The sequence below is a fragment of the Akebia trifoliata genome, chromosome 10, assembly GCF_017979445.1.
Source record: "Akebia trifoliata isolate Shusen 1 chromosome 10, ASM1797944v1, whole genome shotgun sequence".
NCBI lineage: Eukaryota > Viridiplantae > Streptophyta > Magnoliopsida > Ranunculales > Lardizabalaceae > Akebia > Akebia trifoliata.
In genome coordinates, this window is record NC_141384.1 from 28677567 (window position 1) to 28694683 (window position 17117).

The 17117-nt window shown below is 36.9% G+C and overlaps 2 protein-coding genes across 3 annotated transcripts; one reads left to right on the top strand and one right to left on the bottom strand.

The window, feature by feature from the left end:
- The first annotated feature begins 843 nt into the window (after positions 1 to 843).
- On the top strand, positions 844 to 12058 carry LOC147393626 (putative transcriptional regulator SLK3). 2 transcript variants are annotated; one of them, XM_086456596.1, is made up of 10 exons: positions 844 to 994; positions 1509 to 2666; positions 3141 to 3272; positions 3785 to 3833; positions 4467 to 4681; positions 4852 to 4920; positions 8140 to 8240; positions 9884 to 9977; positions 10092 to 10161; positions 10835 to 12058. In XM_086456596.1, the coding sequence occupies exons 2-10, from the start codon at positions 1953 to 1955 to the stop codon at positions 11770 to 11772; spliced, it is 2382 nt and encodes a 793-aa protein (XP_086312722.1). In that variant the 5' UTR covers positions 844 to 994; positions 1509 to 1952; the 3' UTR covers positions 11773 to 12058. The 2 variants fall into 2 exon arrangements, with proteins under 2 accessions (XP_086312722.1, XP_086312723.1); XM_086456597.1 differs by lacking the exon at positions 844 to 994 and adding an exon at positions 1044 to 1287.
- Positions 12059 to 13507: 1449 nt separating this feature from the next.
- On the bottom strand, positions 13508 to 16715 carry LOC147393627 (F-box protein PP2-A13-like). Its single transcript, XM_086456598.1, has 3 exons — positions 16217 to 16715; positions 15997 to 16115; positions 13508 to 14149 (listed from the first exon to the last, which is right to left on the bottom strand). The coding sequence occupies exons 1-3, from the start codon at positions 16523 to 16525 to the stop codon at positions 13729 to 13731; spliced, it is 849 nt and encodes a 282-aa protein (XP_086312724.1). The 5' UTR covers positions 16526 to 16715; the 3' UTR covers positions 13508 to 13728.
- Positions 16716 to 17117: the final 402 nt, after the last annotated feature.

A 17117-nucleotide genomic window follows, 5' to 3' on the forward strand; every position in this document is an offset into this window, starting at 1 on the left:
GTTCAGTAATGATTTGATCCGATTCTTATTGAATTGGTACTAAACTGATCCTGATCCGAATCCCAAAGATTTCATCTTTTACTCTTTTAATCCCAAAAGAAGAAGCTTGTGTCATAAGCGTGGTCAAATTCTAATTTATTTATAAAATTGGATTTGATCAGTCCGAGAGGTTGGCTCAGTAATTAAACTAGAGACAATGATTCCTAATAGTACAACGATGCTTGTGAATTCAAGTAGATTTGACTGTTATTGGATTAGATTTAGTTGATTTTTTAATATTGATGAATGATAAAACCTCAAACGAATTAACATCAAATTCATCTTTATTGGATCAATTTTGAATATGATCTAATCCTTATTTGATTAATCTAGATTGACCCGATCTGATCCAAACCAATCCATTTACAACCCTACCCATATTAGGTCTCCTCCCTCAAGACCCCCAACCAAGAAACTAAATCAAGTCAATTACAGATAGTTTTATTATTTAAATGCAAATGGGACCCAACCTATGATGTAATACAACTAAATAATCCTTAAAAAAAAAAAAAAAAAAAAAAAAAAAACTCTAAACAAATAATAGAAATTATTTACAGTGGCAGGGCCACACGAGCGATTGTTTAGATTATCCGTAATCGCACGTGAGAAACCGAGAACGTCCCTTTCTCACCGTTTCTGAAATTAGTAAACCTACCAAAGCAAAGTTTCTTACCTTCCTAATATTCCAATCAAATATCGACACGTTGCTACACAGAGTCTGACATCTTAACAGTGGTTACACTACATGTCTGATCTTCGACACGCGTCACGCATCCGTACAATTTAAAGCAGGTTCGGTTTAAGAGATGTTCACCGGCTCATCCGGTAACTCCCTTCTTCCAAATTCCAATCCTTCGTATTTATTATTATAAAAAGAACCGTCGAACTTCGCGGTGATTGCGGTTCCGAAGAAAGCGAGAAGAAGCGATTCGCAATTTCCAGCTCGAAGCCTTGCGTTAGTTTTATTTTAATTAATTAATTTTTATTTTTTCAGATTTAAGATACTTAGAAGAAACTCTTTAGTATCGAACTGTTCTTCTTGTTATTTTAATCTTTCTAGGTTTTCTGGTTTTTGCTAATGAATTGGGGGTTTATTTAGTGTTTCTTAAAGAGTTCTATTTCATAGAAATTTCTGTGATTTTATGTTCAATTTAGCTCGAATGGCTGAGAGTTAAAGTGATTGTGCATTCGAATTTGATTTAACAAGTAGGTAGATCGATTTGTGCTGGTTTCGTTGAGAAATTTCAGGTTTTTATCTCGCCTCTTTTACACTTTTTTGGATTCTAAGTTGAGTGAAAAAATTAGGGTTTTCGTGCGAGTGATTAGGGTTTTGATTTGCAACATAAATGGATGAGCTTTGGAATGGTTTCATGGATAAATCTTTTAACTCATCTTGTTTGGCTCTGTTTATGGGTTTCAGCTTAGATCTTAACAAAGTTCTTTTTTTTTTGTCCTTCTGAAACTGACAGATTCCTCAACTACTTCATTGCACTCGAGATCATAGATTTACACTTCTCTTCTGGTGATCTACTACATCAGTGATACGAGAATTAAATTTATTGCTTCTTTTATGTTGAATTTAAGGGGTTTCTGTTAGGGTTTCTATGTGGGGAGTAAGCTTTGAGTATTGTCGTTGACCTAACTTTTCTCTACAACAAGGGGTTTAAGGGCTGGCTCTAGATAGCTACTTGGATTCCCGCCACCAGTCGGCGGTGCCTCCTGTGGCATCGTCTCGGGTGGCTGGAGGCCCAACACAGTCCTCTTCAAACTCCGGTATATTTTTCCAACCTGATGGACCATTACAAGCGTCGAGTAATTCCCACGTGAACCCATCTTTTGGAAACTCTTTTGGAAACTCATCGAATTCTATTTCCATTACGGGTTGTTCGAATTTGGGTCCGTCCTCCGGGGACATGAACCGGGCAGTCTTGAACAGTACGGGAAACTCTGGACCAAGTGTTGGAGCAAGTTCAATGGTTACAGACGCCAACTCGGCACTTTCGGGTGGACCCCATTTGCAGAGAAGCGCCAGCATTAACACGGAGTCTTACTTGCGATTACCCGCGTCTCCAATGTCGTTCTCGTCCAATAATATGGGTTCTTCGGTGATGGATGGGTCGTCTATAGTGCAACAAAGCTCTCATCAAGATCAGACTTCCCAGCAGAGGCAACGGGGGGCTTCTACTGCTACATCTCAGCCGGCATCACATACTAGTCCTCATGCCCTTGCGGCCTTAACTCAGGAGCCGAACTATTTATCTCAGATGCAGAAGAAGCCAAGACTAGATATCAAACAAGAAGATATTTTGCAACCACAAGTAATTCAACAGATGTTTCAAAGACAGGAACCCATTCAGTTACAAGGACACAATCCGCAACTTCAAGCGTTAATTCAGCAGCAGAGACTCCTACAACGGCATCAACATCCACCACAACAGATACTGCAGTCTATGCCGCAGATTCAGCGGGCAAACTTGCAGCAGCAATTACAGCAACAACAGATGAGACAACATGTGCAACAACAGGGCGTGCAGCCACCACTGTCTGGGATGAAGCGTCCCTTTGAGAGTGGTGTATGTGCTCGTCGTCTAATGCAGTACATATATCATCAGCGTCATCGACCTGCTGTGAGTTGTCATTCTAATCCTCTAATCTTGCATATAGTCCTTTTCTTTTCCCCTTTTGATAAGGTTTCTAGTTTTGCCAAATCGATGTTTTTAATGGGTGTGTGCTATTTCGAACTCATCGCATGGTTTTCAATTGGGGTTTTTCGTTTTGTCTCGTTCACAAACGATACCGAGATGTCTTGGGGAAAGACTAGCCATTCCCCTGATCTTTGAACCAGTGAGAAGAAGATGAAGAGGAGGAAGAAGAACGAGCAGAGGATGAAATGTGACATCTTGGCCATGGAGTTTCCTCTTGTTCACAATGATACTAAGTTGACTCGCCCAAGTCATCTTGATCTTGGACGATTGTTGAAACCATGACTCATTGTGATTTTTACCTCCATTTATTGATTCGGTTATGGTATAACTAGTATATATTTTTTTTTGTGTGAGTACTATTTAATTTTGTTTCCCTTTTGTTTTTTCCTTTTCTAGGACAATACAATTGTTTACTGGAGGAAGTTTGTGGCAGAATATTACGCTCCCCGTGCTCGGAAAAGGTGGTGTTTGTCACTTTATGATAATGTTGGACAGCATGCACTTGGTGTTTTCCCTCAGGCAGCTATGGTTAGTTTGTTAACTGTTGATGTATTCTTTCATAATTATGTGTATTCTTGATGCATATACATACATACATATACTTGCATGTCCTGTGCCTTAATATATATAGATGAGTGAAGTGCCAACTTAGCTAAGTAGTAAGACGTGTGGAGTGTTGTTCCCACATCCTAGGGTTTGAACCCCCCTTGAACCCAACTTCATTTGCTAACCACTAACTTTATACCTATAATATATATATATATATATATATATATATATATATATATATATATAGATGAGTTAATTCAGGTGTAAACTATGGCATCTTGCACATGCTCATGGGAAAATACAAATGTATAAGCACCAGTTGTAAACTTTGGCCTCTTGCACGTGCCTACATCAAGACTAGACATGCTTCTAAGCACCAGTTCATCAACCTATATGCACCAATAAATCTACATGTCTGTCATTTTTTTTTTTTTTTTGGTTTAACTTATTATTTCCTCACAAGCAGAATTATGTGTTTTTGTTTCTTTCAGGATGCATGGCAGTGCGACATTTGTGGCTCTAAATCAGGAAGGGGATTCGGTAAGGACCTGAATAATTGTTAGTTTCTATGAGTAGGAGCTGTCACATGAATGACTTTGGCATTCTTTGCTTTTTTAGGTCACTCAAGAACTTTTCAAACCCTGATTATATTATTATTTTCTGTTGTCTAATGTTTTTATTTTGTTTCTCTCCATGCTAGAGTTTCTTGTTACTGCTCTTGATTTCATTCTATGAACGTTTTAAAACATTTATCTCTGTTAGTTCTACCCATCTTCTATCTAGTATTTCTCCCGTTAGGGAGTGGAAATTGTAATGCTGCTTGATGTTATCTCACAAGTGCAAAATACTGCCCCTCTGAACCTCATTGCTTCAATTTATTTCGATACTGAGTAGGCTTTGTCCCTTATGGCTGGGGCACGATGAGAGCATGGGCTTCAGATGTTTTAGACATTTTATTTTCTGATGCATTCTGGAAGAAGATTTGTGTTCTTTCTTTTGGGTTGTTATGAGTTATCCGATTAGATGATGTTAATGTTACATTATGTACCACTAATAGTCACAAAACAACAAATAGCTCTTCTTTTATTCCTCTATAAGTTATAATGGTTCTGGTGCTCTGTTGGAATTTCATTGATATGATCGTCTCTGTTCCTTTTTTTTTTTTTTTTGCAGAGGCAACTTTTGAAGTACTCCCCAGGCTTAGTAAAATCAAGTTTGACAGTGGGGTTATTGATGAGCTTTTGTTTGTTGACATGCCACGGGAGTATCGGTTCCCTTCAGGAATAATGATGTTGGAGTATGGAAAAGCAGTTCAGGAGAGTGTTTATGAGCAACTTCGTGTTGTTCGTGAAGGTCAACTTCGAATTGCATTCACCCCTGATCTGAAGGTAACTACTGTGCAGTCTATGGATTTTTGAGTTGCTTTGGTGTCATTAGTGTGCTATGGGTTGTAAAGTTGGTACTTTGCTATTTTCAACTGGACATATTCCTCTGGATTTCTCATTTATTGGTCTGTTATCCTGTTTACATGATTTATGCTCCTTTTTTTCCCCTTCAGATACTGTCTTGGGAATTTTGTGCACGGCGTCATGAAGAACTTTTGCCACGGAGATTCGTAGCTCCACAGGTACCGCTATGTTTGCTGTTCTGTTCCCGCACCATACTAGCTAGATGTTTATGATTGTGTTATTCTGGTCTATATACAAGAGTGCATGTTGAGCCTTACAATTTATGTTGCATTGATGATTTTGTATTATCTGCATCAGAGAAATTTTAAGTGCTATTTTTTACAAAATCTGAACCCAGTATTTAGTTCATGATCCCACTCTTGGACTTCCTATTCCCGACACTTCTTGTTGATACTATGTTTTCTTAGCATTCTTTAATAATTTCACCAATTTCTAACCTGTATTTCGGATTTGGATTCTGTTGAATGTCATTTACAAGCACAATCATGAGATGATATTTTTATTGGTTTATCTGTCAAGTTGTACATTTTGCATGCTCGTGCATGGTTATCTTTTAATGGCTTTTGAGTTCTTGCTTTGGACTCCAAAGCTTCTTTGTTATGTAGCTTATTGCTGGAAGCAGCTCACTATGAAAAACCAAAGGGGTGAAGAGGACATGTAATAGGCAGCCATGCCTAGTGTGATAACAACAAAGGAATGCCAAAAGGATGTGATTGAGAAATTGGGAGCAGATATAAGACACCTTATTTTTGTGGGGGACAAATCTTTTGATGGAATTGAATTGAGGAACTTGAGCCAATCCCAGATAGTTGGGGCAAAGGCATTTACGATCATGATGAGTTTTAAGATGAATCAAAATTTTGCATTATCGCCCCCACTTAAAAATGCTAGCCAAAATTTCTCACTTCATAATTTTTTAAACAAGTGTACTAGTAGATTTCATTAGTTTAATTTCTAATTTTTTCCTTTCTTGAGTCTGTACCACCATGCCATTCATACTACTGGCTGGCTTAAACGTCCATTACTTGGGCAGCTCAAACTTTTCCCAGTAATCGATCTTACTTTACTATATATATAATATATATTGCTAGGCAAACAGGGTTGTCAACCCAGTGACTGAATCCTTCTGTTAAGGCTTCCTCTCTCATTCCCAAACCCTTGTCCAATATTTTTACAGCTAATCATTCTTCAAACCTTACTCCCAAAATATTGGAAACCCACTTACCATAATGAACCTCCCCATCCACCTTGTTAACTACTTTTTCTGTTCTTAGTAAGTTCTTGAATTTTTATGCAATCAGAAATTTTGACTTTAATGAAATAGTTGTGATCATTGCAGCAATGATGCAACAACAGTTTAAAAGTGGAAAAAATGATATTGGTACCTTCTAAACACAAGGAAATTTCAATTGTTAAAAGTGCTAAATATTTAGCACTTGGAATTAATACTTTTGATTAAGAATTGTTTGATTGTAACTAGTTGGAGGTTGTGAGATTGATACAGTAGCAATACTAGTAATACTTTTGTTAAATAGATTTCTGGGTGTCCTGATCTCCCACTGTGGTTTTGATGTCTGCAACTATTGTTTCTCTCCTGGTGTTATCTAAGACATGACCGTTTTAGTTGGTTCTCTCTCTCTCTCTCTGTAGATTTGGTTATATATATATATATATATTGCTGAGTTGGTTAAACATTTTATTAACAGTGTTCGTTTATGATGACAGGCCATATTCATGTGGGTCCTGTTATGTTCCTAAATGTTTAGGGATGGGAGTAGGGTAAATTGGGTGAATTAGATGTATAAGATTGTGTGGGATCATTCTTATTTTGTGGGAATGTGGAAACGTGAGTTGAGATGGGAGGGTAGTTCCATAAGTGGGTAGGATTCTAGGGTAGTTCCAAACGTGGGTAGGAATCTATGTTAGTTTTAACACGTGTTGTAAGTGGATGGTGTATTTAAATTGTAATTTAGAATTTCTATGATTTTATATTGAGAAGATTATAGAGTCCTAATTGGATTTGGAGATTGACTATCTCGAATTGGTCTAAAGGAGGTCTGATCTCACTCGAACAAGATTATTTTTGATCTTCCTTCATCTTTTATTATTTTTGTGATCCGATCAAAGTAGGTTCGTATCAATTGGTATCAGAGCCCAACAATCCTCAGATTACTTTGTGTCGATAAGCATACCAATGACATTTTTTCAATCATCATTTTGTTGCACGTTGCCGATATGGAGATTACGGAATTAAATGAAATGTTCATAGAAGTAATTCAATCAATATGCGAGGACTTAAAAGAAATTTTTCGAGTTAGTACAGGACGCTTTGGGGGAATCTCATTGTCTAATTGAATCATTCTCCAAAGAAAATAAGAAATGCTTCAAAAAAAAGGAAAATCTACATATTTCTTGGAGTGGATCTGCCTGCAAATGGGTGCCCGGATGGAGTTGAAGATCAAGTGACGGAAACTTCCATTACCCTTGACCAATCATTGAAATTTTTTCCCATTCAGAGGAGCGATTGGAATCCAACGTGAATTGCAAGCAAATCACCAAAAGACGAGTAATGTGGAAGGCACGCATTAAGGATGTTGTAATTGATTCCAATATCATTTGGGATCCAGGAGGTTCCGACCTTGAGTTTCAAGGGGGATGGATTGTTATGTTACTAAATGATTATGAATTGTAGTAATGTAATTTGGGTGCATTAGATGTATAGGATAATTTCTAGTATGGGGTAGGGTAGTTAATTAGATGTGTCGCATGGGATCATTACTTTGAGTAGTTACCTAAAACATGGGAAGAGTCATGCATGGGTGAGATGTGTGGGAGAATATTAGTTACTTCATCCAATAGGAAACTCATTCCTGTATTATAGGTGAAAGTGGGTTAAGGTTGGTTACCTCTTTTTATGTATGTAAATATATTTTAAGCCTTAAATGAAGATTATTTAGAGAAGAAATATTAAGTTCTTAATTGAATTGGAGATTGACCATCTCGAATTGGTCTAAAGGAGGGCTGATCTCCCTCGAACGAAGTCATTTTCTGATATTTCTTCATCTTCTACTATTTTTGTGATCTGATCAAAGTAGGTTTGTATCAGGTCCACTCACATTATGTTATGATTTGGCTTTGGCCAGGCATTGCCCTTGTTACCTGTTTGAAATCAACTATTATAGTTAACGAACTGGTTGTTTATTAATACGTATTTGCCTTGCTGATATACTTACTATCCTGGAATATGTTCTTTCAAGTAATTGCTAAATTATCATGAAGATGTAGGTATGGATTTATTTAAGTATTAGTTTTCCAGAGTGGGCAAGGAAATGCTTGAGGCAACCACTTCTATAACTTGAGATATCTATCTATTGCAGGTGAATCAATTGTTGCAGGTAGCACAGAAGTATCAAACAACTGTTACTGAAAGTGGGTCTTCTCCAGTTTCACCCCAGGATTTACAAGCAAACTGCAATATGTGAGTCAACCAACCAATGCTTGATCTTCCCTTTTTGATTTGCAATGTTTTTACATTTGAATAATTGAAAGTTCTTATAGGAAACAATTATATGAAAAAAAAGAAGTTACAATTATGTTTATTGCAAAGATATAACTAAATACTATCTTTTCAATAACCTCTATGCACAAGACTACTACTTTGTTTGTATATATTACTATTTGAAATTTGAATTTATTTCTATATGCTTCAATTATGTTTGCATGCCAGCAAGAACAAAGAAATTGAATAAGAGAAAAAAGAAAAGAAAAGAAAAGAAAAGAATAAAAGGATGAAAAGATCGAAAATATGATTGGTGTATAGTTTTTTTTTAATTTAAAAAAAACAGAGGAATGAACATGAGGTGTATGCCCTGGTCCAAGATGGGTAAGCCTTGGTCACCTCTCACCGAGGCATAGGCCTTTTGTGATTTTCTTGGTATGAGGCTTAGGCCTCTGTTGTATTAAATTTCTTCCAATCGTCTCAGAGAGCTTTTAATGAGCCTAGCCTTGAGATGAAAGCCTCAAAATGCCTTTTAAAACCCTTGCTCATGAGAATGCCTGAGTAGCTGGTGATAAACCAAGGGAAATTTGATTGAGATGGTTTGATAACGTGTGAAAAAACATGCAAGTTGAAGGCCCTTAAAGAGAAGGGGAAGACCAAAAAGATTTTGGATTGAGATTGTGAAGAGCAGATTTGACACACTTGAATTGGAAAGAAACATACTTGTCAACCAAAAAAAAAGATGACGGAAAACTTGGTTATAGATAAAATTAAATTTGGTTAAATTTATCCATAAAGATGGAAAGATTGTGTCCATATAATTATTGTTGGGTGGATAAAGAAGAGCTAGCTAGGTTGCAAGTGCCATGTAACCGTCATGTACTTGTCAAATTAAAGGAGAAAATTTACAAGACAACAGTGGAAAGGCTTGGCAGCCAAGAAACGTGCTCATAAAATGAGGGTAGTAGGGAGGAGAATGTTAGGATTGACGAGTGTCATGATTAGGAATGATAAATCATAAATGATTACCAAGTGGGAATTTAGCTGATTTGGTCCAATTGAGATAAAAATGAAGTAGAGTCAATTGAAACTGTTTGGAAATGTACAAAGATGGCCAATGAAGAATGAAGTAACTGTGTGGAGTAGTTTTGGTGAAAGTCAGAGGGCTCTCATAAGAGGATATGAAGACTGGAGTGCCATGGATGGTATCTGTAAGAAATGATGACACAGATCTTGACTGACCTGAAGGTGGCGTGATGACTATTGATCCCATGACCTAGGTTCAAATCCCATTGAACCGACCTTCACCTCAGTTGACTACTAATCCTTTGCTTGACTAGCAAAAAAAAGAAAGATCTCGACTGCCCTCAATATTTGTGGTACCATACAGGTGATTATTTAACATGTTAAACATATTTCGTTATGCCTTAGTGACCATGATCTACTCTTTATTTGTTCAAACTCTACCTTGTGTGTGTGTGTGTTTTTTTTTTCTAGCTTGTTTAATTAAGTACTTTACCATATTGTGGCCATTGGTTTCTTTAGTTTTGGCAGCCCCCTTCTTCATTCTGTGAATAGAGCCTGATTTATGGCGTGCCCCTGCTTCTTTACTATTTTCCTAGGTTTCTGTCAGCTGGGCGTCAGCTTGCAAGGAATTTGGAGTTACAGTCACTGAATGACTTGGGATTTTCCAAAAGATATGTTCGATGCCTGCAGGTATTCAGGGTGTCTTTGATATTCTTTGCTATACGATTTCCCATATTGAATTGTGTGTTCTTCTATTAGTCTCTGGCTTATTCTTAATCAGTGATCTCTTTTATATTTTGATAGATATCTGAGGTGGTAAACAGTATGAAAGACTTGATAGATTTTTGCCGGGAACGGAATATCGGACCTATTGGTAATTCATTTTCTACTGTCCCTATTACATTGATGGTTTGTAATGTTGATTGTGACATTTAAGGTGATTAATTTTTTTAATATTATTATTTTTATCTCCATAGTCTCATTTATAAACTAGCATTGGTGGTTCTACATCATCACCATCACCATCACCATCACCAAAGCCTTGTCCCAAAATTTGGTGTCAGCATAGACCAACTCTGTCAGCATTTATGATGGAAAATTAAGACTTTTTCGATATGTTTGATTATCGAGTAACTACTGATTTCTAACGAAGCAGAACTGGTGGCTACAATGGCATGTAGGAAGTATGATCTTAGGCTTCTAGAACCTTTCAGTAGATGGAGTTTGGCATCTAGAATAACATCTCTTTTGTGCATAATTGCAAATTTTTGGAGGTGATAACAGAAGTTTGCAAACAAACTGCTCTTAAAGCTAATAATATGGAACTTTCCCCATCCTTGCTCCATTCTGAAGTCGTCTTTTGTTGACTTCCATAAATGTTTCCTAAACTCCTTCACCTTGAAAGAAATGAATCGATTTTTTACTGGGTTTGGAAATAAGAGATGGGCATTTTCTTTTCTTTTTTAGTTTGGATAAAGATGGATGCTTTTACGAACTGTTTACTATTATTGGTTCCCATTCTCAATGAGAGCTACTCGCATTTGCAGAGAGCTTGAAGAATTATCCTCGACAGGCAGGCACAGCCAAATTCCAGATTCAAAAAATGCAGGAAATGGAGCAGCAGACTAGTAGTGCTCAGGGTGGTCTGCCAAACGACCGCAACACTATGAATCAAGTAATGTCGATGCATTCTGGCACAAGTAGCCACGTCAACAATAATAACAACCACATGATGGGAAATGGGGTCTTGGGTAATTCTGCGCAGGCGTCCGTAGCATTGAACAATTACCAGAATTTGCTGAGACAAAACTCTATGAACTCGAACACTAATGTTGTTGTTAAACAAGAAGGATCTTGTTCTTTAAATAGTTCAAACCAGGCACAACAGACTTCTCCATTTCAAGGTTCTATGTCTTTGATTCCGGGACCTATGCAGAATGTACAAGTTAATGGCTTGTCAAGTCCTCATCAGTCGCAAAACCAGCATCACCCATTGAATGCTAACCTCATCCTACAACAACAAAATCATCCGCAATCCTCTAATAATGGAAACCCGAATTTGCAACACCACATGATCCAACAACTGCTGCAAGAGATGATAAATAACAATGGGGGTGGAAGGACTCAGCAGCCACCTACCCCTGGTGGGCACAACACGAACAGGACTTTGGAGGAGGACGTCTTCAATGCCGTCAATGGGAAAACAGTTGGTGGTTTGCCAGTGAAAGCGGGCAGCACGGGTATGGTCGGGAATGGGGGGGTAGGGTTTGCAAACAATTCTGCTGCTTCTATTGCCAATGTGTCGGGGGGTGGTATTATCGGTGGAATACCAAACAGGAGCAACAGTTTCAAGAGCAATGCTAACAGCAACTCGTCGTCTATGGTCAGTGGCAACAATGAAAATTTCAATCTGAAAGCTTCGGATGTTTTGCAGAATCTTCATTTGCCAGATATCTCTCACGAATTCTCTGAGTGGGATGTTTAACGATGATCCTGTTTATGGCTTGAAGTCATGATTGACCAAATGTGCTCTCTACTTTATTGGTGTTGGGGAATCAACCCAACATGTTTGTATAGGACTGGACAAGTTTTTAAAAGTTCCTGGGGTTATATAAAATACGGCCCAAGTAATGGAATTCTGGGTTTTTATTTTATGGGTTTGGCAGTTTTGCAGGTTTGCCATTTCTAATCTTTCAAGTGTAATCTAATCTGTCTTACTGTCTAAACAGCTTCTGCAATCTATATTATTATAAGTTTAATTTGCAACTTTATATACTGTTTCTACTCTGTACTCTGTTAAACTTGGAATCGATTCTAAATCCTTCTGAATATGACTTGATTTTAACCATGTGAACTATAAAACGCTTAGTATAACTTTTGTGGAACATTTATTTATTGAATAATGATGAATGCACGCTGTTGGGTATGTGGTTGATGTGGCAAGGGCACAGAACTGCACATATTTTTCCTGTGTATCTGATGAAAAAGATCTATGGTCCTGTGCCCTTGCCATGCTAGCCTTTTCCTGTGTATCCTGATGAAAAAGATCTACGGTTCTGTGCCCATGCCATGCCAGCTGTGTACCAAAACTGCATGCATTCATTACGGCTCTTATCTATTTTGCCCAAAACTCTCCCAAGATATTCTAAAGAATAATGCTGAAGTGACCTCAAGATTGTACCTCAAATTTTCCTCACGTGGAAGTGTATAGGAAGCATGGCACGACTCTATTCTAAATCTGCTTTGGTTTGAATAATTTATATACATCGTTGCTGTAGACCATACTTAAACAAAAAAAAAAGAAAATGAAATCAAGTTTGGTAGGGATACATTTTCTTTTCGTGCTTGTTTTTCCTAGTTGTCAAGGATGCTTCTTGGCCTCCCTTTTGACGTATATGATCTGGATGACTTGGATGAGAACCAAAGCCTTCGAACTCCATCCGAGCCATGTCAGTATTGGCAAGCATACAAGACATCTCTCACACTTGGCATTCCTCATCCTAAATAAAATGATTAGAGAGGATTTATATGGGAGTTTGTCTTTTTCACATTTGTTGGGACATCTAAAGAGAAAAGAAGAAGCAAGATTTTTCTTTAGTAGGAGCATTACTATCTTTATGAAGTGATTACAAGCATGATTGGCCTTTGTTTGTTAGATAATTTTAAGAGATTCTGTTTCGAGATTGATTGGTTTAAGTCTCGTATATGTTGGCAGCTTATGCTATTTTGTTTCTGTTTGATGCAATCTCGTATGTGTTGGCTGCTTCTACTATTGTCTTATAATTGTCTTGTTTTTTTACCTATAAAAATAAAAAATCTTAATGAAGTGGCCTGTAAAAGGGCCCCTCCCTCTAGAGTGCAAAACCTATCAAATTCATTGAACTTGGACCAAACTAAATAGTTAAGGAAAGGCACCAAGCCATCCCCCCCTATGTGCTGTACTTTTACTCACCACTGCTGTACTCTTACTCACCACTTTTATTTCCTTGTCATTCCAGTTGGAATTTGGTAGAATAAATTATTTTACTAACAACTACATGAAAGTGATGGTCTATGTAACGCCACCCTCACACTTGTGTGATACAACTTCACATGTATGACCTAACAAGATCCACTTAAAATTTAATGATCTGTTGTTTTCAATCACACAAACAATTTGGTAATAAAATTGAAGATCTCTAAGGTGGGTCCCATCAAATGGGTAGAGGAAGAAACAAAAGTGAGCTCAAAATTAAGCCTTTTTTGAACACGTTACTAGTGAATATCAACCAACATTATTCCCAATATTTCTATACAAGAAGAATCCTTTTTAATAATGATGGAGATAAACACACAAAAACAAGGACATGGGCATTTCTTTGTATTACATACTCGTACTGGTGGGGAAAGCTCGAAAAAACCCGACCTGTCTCACTGGGGTGTCTGGTACCTAAACTGCAACTCAAAAACGCTTTAACCTCTCTCTAAACTCACTAGGGTATATTAATACAGAATCTAAACATAGTCCGCCTTTGGTGTGGGTACAATCGATCTGGGTCATTGAGAACTTAACCTTCATCGGTCTATTTGGGTCTTCTACAACAAAATCTCCGACATGGTAGTGGAACCAATTTCCGGGTTCATCTAAAAAACACTTGGAAAGGGCATGTTGGCCATCTGATGTCGAAAGCTGGAAATGAACGGGTTTTATGTCCCACCCGTGAACATGCCCAGGGTTACAAACCCGACGACCAAATCTCTTGGAGGTCTTTCCCAGTTGGAGTCTGAAGAATAGGCTGTAAGTCCCAGCTGGGAAGCAGAACTCAACCTCTCCATCTACTTCAAGCCACCATATTTGTCGAAGATATGCAACTGTGCGAAACCTATAAACAAGAAAGGAAACTTCTTATCAGTCATGATCGTTACCTTTTCTTTTTTGATAAGTTTCCTGCCTTTTATCGTTAAAGATGAAAAAGAGAGCTGCTATTGGCACCCCTAACTTTTACTTATTACACACCAATTTCTTAAATTATTTATCATGTCCTAATTAAAGATTAAATGACAACAATCAAACACTACAAAAGTGTGGGTCAAGTTATTATTTCAACATTACAAAGCGTTATAATACATTGAAACAACTTCAACAGTTGTTTACAATTAGGATTAGGCCCATATAAAATCCTAAATTTAACAAATAGAAATCTTGAAAAAAGGAAATAGAGTGAGAATTTCTATTGACACCCCAACTTTTACTTAAGTGTAATAAGTAAAAGTTGGGGTGCCAATAGCAACTCTATTAAAGAAATATGCAAAAGAGTATAACAGAGAACAATAACAATCTAGTACTCTGATATAACTCAGATAGAGCCATACTTGCAGGAGAGGATAAAAGGAAGATTAATTCGAACACATATAAGAAGACGCACATATATCCCAACTTCTCCAATACCCAAAAGGAGAAGAAACTGTCACCACCATCCAATTCAACAACATAGACTAATCCCAGAGATTTGGAGTTGCCTAAATGAATCTTGTCCCTCCATTCCCCTCTGACCAGACCCAAAATATGTAATGGCAAAGAATTCAAATTCGAAGAGATCAATCTCCGATTACGACATAAGACTTCCTATAGGAATGATTCTCAACAGTCCAAATGCTGTGTAACTTGTATGCAGCTTGTGATCAGCCAAATTAAACACTGTTAAACTGGAAGCTCTATGTCTACCTTCCACCTTGAGCATCTACACACCCCTTTGAGGGCCTCACCTAAATTTTGCTTATTTACAAAAAGAAACTTGTTTAAATAAAAGTACAAAGCATGGACAAGGATAACAACATTTTCTTTGGGCCATTGGTTCTATTTCGGGCATGTCAGCCAGACTTGAAACTTGAAAAAAGCAGAGAATAAACAAGAAACTTGTGAAACAGAAAGAGAAATCTGGAGACTTCTTTCAAGTAGATCTTCAACCTTGACTAAAACAAAACTACTCTTCATTGCAAGAAGTGACAGAGTACTAGATTCCTTCACTTCATATATTGTTATGATGTAGCAGTCTTAAACTAAGTCCTTTCTGATAGATAAACTTACCAAATTGGTGGTTAGCTACAAGCCAAGAATTATCCATTAGGTTTTCTAAAAAAAAAAGGTAAGTCTCTTAATTTTTTAGGTCAGCTGTCCAACTATTTTAGCTCTTTGAACAAAAATTGTTTTTATTTCCATAATTAATTCACATTAAAGAATTTTATTTACAAAATTGCCTCCACATCATCAAGGTGTATTAGTAGTCCATAATAACTGGTTTGAATTTACAACTTAGCAAATCAAGGGTGTTCATGTGGTCTGAATAGAGAGAGATGGTTGAATTTCCCTATAATGATAAAAGGGAAACAAAAGGTCAATTTTCCCTATCTCATGAACCTTTAAAATTCAATAATTCAAATATCACAGCAAAAAATCACTTATTTACTCATAAATTTTTTTTTTTTAAAACATTTATCAAGGTCAGAACGTTTTCTCTCTGTGAGAACTGAGAACCCGCTACACATTGATAACCTGGATTCTAGATGTTGAGGGGATCTCCCAAGAAACAATCAAAAAGAGCTTCAAATGTAAGAAAAAGAAATTTTATTTTTGGATTCATCAATAACAATAGAGAAAGGCAACCAACCCCAAATCTTTGCCAACTTGGATTCAAGGAAAGAAAGATCAAATTTTTAGTTCAAATTATACCTAGATTCATCAGTTGGTATGTGATTCCAGTATCTACGGTCATCAATCCCAGTAATCCTGAACGCTTTCGACGAAATCAACAAACAAACCCTACCAGTACTCTTCTCCAGCCAAATTTCCTGCATAAAAAAAAAAAAAACCGCCACAAAACCCATCAACAAATCTGCAAATTAAAGCAACCCCAATAAACCAATTATGAAAAAAAACATAAAAAAATTACCTTTGTGCCTCCGTCGAAGGGGTTTGGTCGAGAAAGCCTGGCGTAAATATCTTTCTTAGTCAAATTCAGTGGAACCCCATCAAACACTTTCCCAATAAGATAACGATAATTCGAAGGCAACTTCGATTCCCAAACGAAATCTGCAGAAGAAGCGCCACTAAAAGCTCGATTCAAGCTCGCAAGTTTACAAATTTGTTGTGGATCAAGATGCATGAGAACAGAAGCAACGCAACTCTCGGGTAAGTCACCGAGACTTGGCTTTAATGGAGAATTGGTCTCTTCTGCAAGACCAGAGAAACCAGCCCCCATAAGAATCAAAGAAGAAACCCCAATCTTAATTGAAGGAGAAAGAGACGGACATGAAGAACAAGAAGTTGGGTATTTTAGGACATAGAAATGTGAAAATGGGGATCATTTAGTTCTGCTTGACCGACGCGTATGCTATTTGCATCTCTCTATTTGTTATTATTTTATTTTTTCAGAGAGAGAGAAAGAGAGAGGAAGCAAGAAAGGACATGAAGATGTAATGGTCGCATTTTGGATTTTAGCTTTCAAGAATCCAGAATCAATGACAGACGTCCAAATAATTTTTTTTAAAACAAGTCCATTTCTTAAACTATTTGTTAACAGTCTGTAAAACAGTTTTATTTTTCTTGAGAAAAATAATTTTTACTTTTTCTAATAATTGGCCTTTGTATTGAAATTTCCCAACCTTTTCAATAAATATTTTCTTCATAAATAACTAGAAGGTGTCATTTGCAAAGGTATTTGTATCCGAAGGATTTATTTGTAATTTAAAATATTAATTAAAGGGTGATTTTGAATATTATATATTAAAAATATTATTTTTGTAATTTTAAAAACTAATGAATCTTATTTTAGTGACGTTGATTGTAATTTT